The sequence below is a fragment of the Atta cephalotes genome (genome assembly GCF_000143395.1).
Source record: "Atta cephalotes unplaced genomic scaffold scaffold00023, whole genome shotgun sequence".
NCBI classification, from domain to species: domain Eukaryota; kingdom Metazoa; phylum Arthropoda; class Insecta; order Hymenoptera; family Formicidae; genus Atta; species Atta cephalotes.
Window position 1 is genome coordinate 3,690,060 of NW_012130087.1, and position 3,556 is coordinate 3,693,615.

General features: G+C 32.3%; 1 protein-coding gene across 1 annotated transcript in view; it reads right to left on the reverse strand.

Moving 5' to 3' along the window:
- The window catches only part of LOC105620019 (low density lipoprotein receptor adapter protein 1-like), a 79,500-nt gene that overhangs the window by 2,137 nt on the left and 73,807 nt on the right, over positions 1 to 3,556 (reverse strand). Inside the window, 1 exon segment of the mRNA XM_012201529.1 lies at positions 1,120 to 1,361. Coding sequence (XP_012056919.1) covers positions 1,120 to 1,361 — 242 coding nt within the window.

Sequence of the window (3,556 nt, forward strand, 5' to 3'; positions counted from 1 at the left end):
TATATTATATTATTTATTATTATTATTATTATATTAGTATATATATATATATATATATATATATATATATATATATATATATATATATATATATACATATTTAGACTCTTTAAGTTTCGTATTATATATGGCATAGAATTATCGATAGAATTTTAAATAGAATTCTATCTTGAATTTTGACAGTATTATAGATCATCTAGAATGAACTTTAGATATAGAGTTGCAATATTGTGTTACTATTTATTTGGATAAAATACAGATAAAAAGCAGCGAATTGTAATCGAGATACCAAAGAGAGAAAAACTATAATATTTTCTGTTGGTATTTACTGAAATGGCACGTGAGACACAATGCAATGTGCAATGTGTATATTGATATGTGCCATCCTGATATTAACGTACAATTTCTTGATTCTCTTGTGCCAGGTGCCAGAAGGCACCGCAATATCCGTACTCTCGTAGTTAAGTGCAATGCATATATAGGCACTGCACTTTACGATCAACGCGGTAGCTATACCTCTTTATATACTGCACTTGCGCGAACTCGCTCGAGATTAAGGCAAATGGCAAGCTTTCGAAGTGTAAAAATAAAAGCCAGCTTTTTCAATTACCATCACTTTATACGCAGTGATACGAAGTATTTAATTTTTCTGCGAGCTGCGATCGCACTTCTTATACAACTCCCTCCAAGAGTTGAAAATCTCAATTCTTTCTATATTGATAATCATGTAATCTATGTATAATTTATCGTAATTGAAAACTCAGATTTTGTTTAAATTTCTAATTACATGTTCTAATTACGAGTCTTTGAAGATTTAAATTTTTTCTAAATTTTTAACAAACAATTGTTAGATATTGACTTTTTAAAAGAGACTATTTATTATGACTCTGTATTATAAAAGTCAATTTAGAAAAAATATTAATAGATATATATAATTTATCACAATTTAAAAAATAGAATTCTATTTATAAATCAATAAGTATAGTCGTAGTTAATATTTTGTTAATTTTCCTTCAACTTCTTATTTGGCTTTTTATATTTTAATGGAAAGAATAATGTCTGTCATTTCGAGACATTCAAGACTATCAGGAAAGTATACTAATGCGAAATCTTTCTCACCGATCCTGTCACCTGTCGAGGGAGAGCTTTTATCCTGTGCGTGATGGATTCTGGGATCGGATTGCGACAATTGCCACGCCTGATAAGCCGTATTGAAGGCCTGCGCCACAGTTAGCGTCACTGTCTGCGCCATTTTTCTCTTCGGGCAAAGAAATGCATGGCACTCCATTGTCTCGTTGAGATTCGTCGCGATGAACGCAAAGACGTGATCGTGCGTCGCGTCCGCCGAGCAGTACGAGATCCTGAATTAAAAAGATAACAGAATAAAAATTACCAGAATTACCAGAATAATTTTTTAAATTAATTCATTCTCTTTATACAAGTAAAAAAAATTTTTTTTCCATTAATAAGAAATTAATCGTTTTTTTTTTTTAACTTAATGTGTTGGATAACATTTTCGTTTTCATTGAAAGAAACCACATTAGTTGCTTTCGCGCGCTTTGATAATATCTTAATAATAGCGATAATTTGAATCTTTCATATGACAATACACTAGTAGTCTGCACGCACATCCGGCAACTATGATATGCAAATCCACGCCCATCGCTCGCAGCAGCAGCCACTTCCGTTTATGTCGCACAACAATATTATTCGCCGTATATAGTAGTTGAAAATTTGCTGGAGGGCACTTAGGCGAATTCTAAATTCCCTAAGGGAAACGAAAGTAATATGCGGCATGAGCGAGATGCACCACTAACGGTTATAAAAGAATGGATACAGTGAGCTGACGTTTTATGAGCTCAAGATAAAACTCCTATCTTTTATTTTAGATAACAAGCTTGGTGTACTACTCATAATCAATTTATAATCAAATCATGTAATCAAGTTATGATCAATTAATAATAACCACATATTGCGTATAATATAATATAATCATATAAATTTCAAAATGTTTATATTATATATCATGAAAAATAAATACATATAATACTAAACTAATAAATAATAATTCAATACATACGAAGACGATTCTTTATACAAAAATAATAGTACGGGAATAATTTCTGTTTCTTTGCACAAAGCTTCTTTGCAAATCGATTTTTCTTCAATTTTTATTCTCTTTCTTATGTTTTTTTTCTCCACTCTTTCTTCTCTTCTTTAATCTCTTTTCTTTGCCTCTCTTTTAGTATCGCAGAATTTTTAAAGTTACGCTATTACAGGCGAAAGCCGATAACGCCATCGGCTCCGAAATAATGCTCTTTAATGCTTTTAATCCCATGGCTTAATTTTATTCAGCCGCGCGTCTTTGCACGCTGGTTAATTAACTCGCCATTAACGACGCCGAGCGGCGAGATTAAGAGAATTTATAACCGGCACGTCAACCCTCGCCGCGCTCATTGTCGTTCTTTTTTTACGTGTGAAATTTCTCGTTCGCCACTTTAGCGCACCTCCGGACGCATTATGCGCTAGAGAAACAAAGCCAACCGCCCGACGGGCTTTCAACGTAACAATGGAAACCACCGCCTGGTATTTCACTGGTCGGTCTAACGAGTCCGTGGGATCATTATCGCGAGAGAAGTTCGTTTCATTCGTACATTCGTTCGCACCGCGCGAAAATTCGGCGAGGCTCTTCCAAAACACGACGCATTTCGACCTTTTCATTGTACACCTTTCTGCCACTTTCGTTATATAATCTTAACATATTTTTGTAACAATCCGAACAACGCTTACTTTTTTATATTTAAGAGTTAAATAATTCTTTAATATTTATGAAACATTAGACTCGTTCAGTCAATTACACATTAAAATGCATCAATTTAGCGTTCTACTGGATGTGAATTAAATTTTTTTAGAAGACGGAAAAGAAGAGCATGATGATCTTTCAGACTGGTATTATAGAGAGTTAAAATCATATTACACTTTGTGCGAGTAATTTTTAATGCGATATGAAGAACAGCAAAGACAGATATAATTGAAAGATTCTTAGCTGTGCAACTTGGTTTGAATTTTTTAAATCCACTTCTTATAAATAGATAACTAATGACTAGTGTAAGAATTCTTGTGTATGAACATATAAATAGATTGAAAAAGTTATAAATAATATGTAATAAAATGAATATATAGTGTAAAAACTGAATATAAAGAATGTAAAGAATGTAAAGAATGTGAAATATCACTTTTTACTCACAACACACATTTACAATTAAATTTTACATTTAATTTCAATAACATGCATATTTAAACCGTTATTCAGTTTTGCTATTAAAATAATATTTTTTTTGATAATTGAAAAATTTTGTTTGAACGCGCGTCTATGATGAATAAAATGATACAAATAGGAACTAACGAAATCATTGTCAGTGAACACTACGCGTTTTATAATTCTTTCGACTATTAATAAGACTGAAAATATCGCATAATCTTCAAATCGATCTTGACAAGCGAGAGAGAGAGAGAGAGAGAGAGGAGGAGAGAGAGAGAGAGAGAGAGAGAGAGT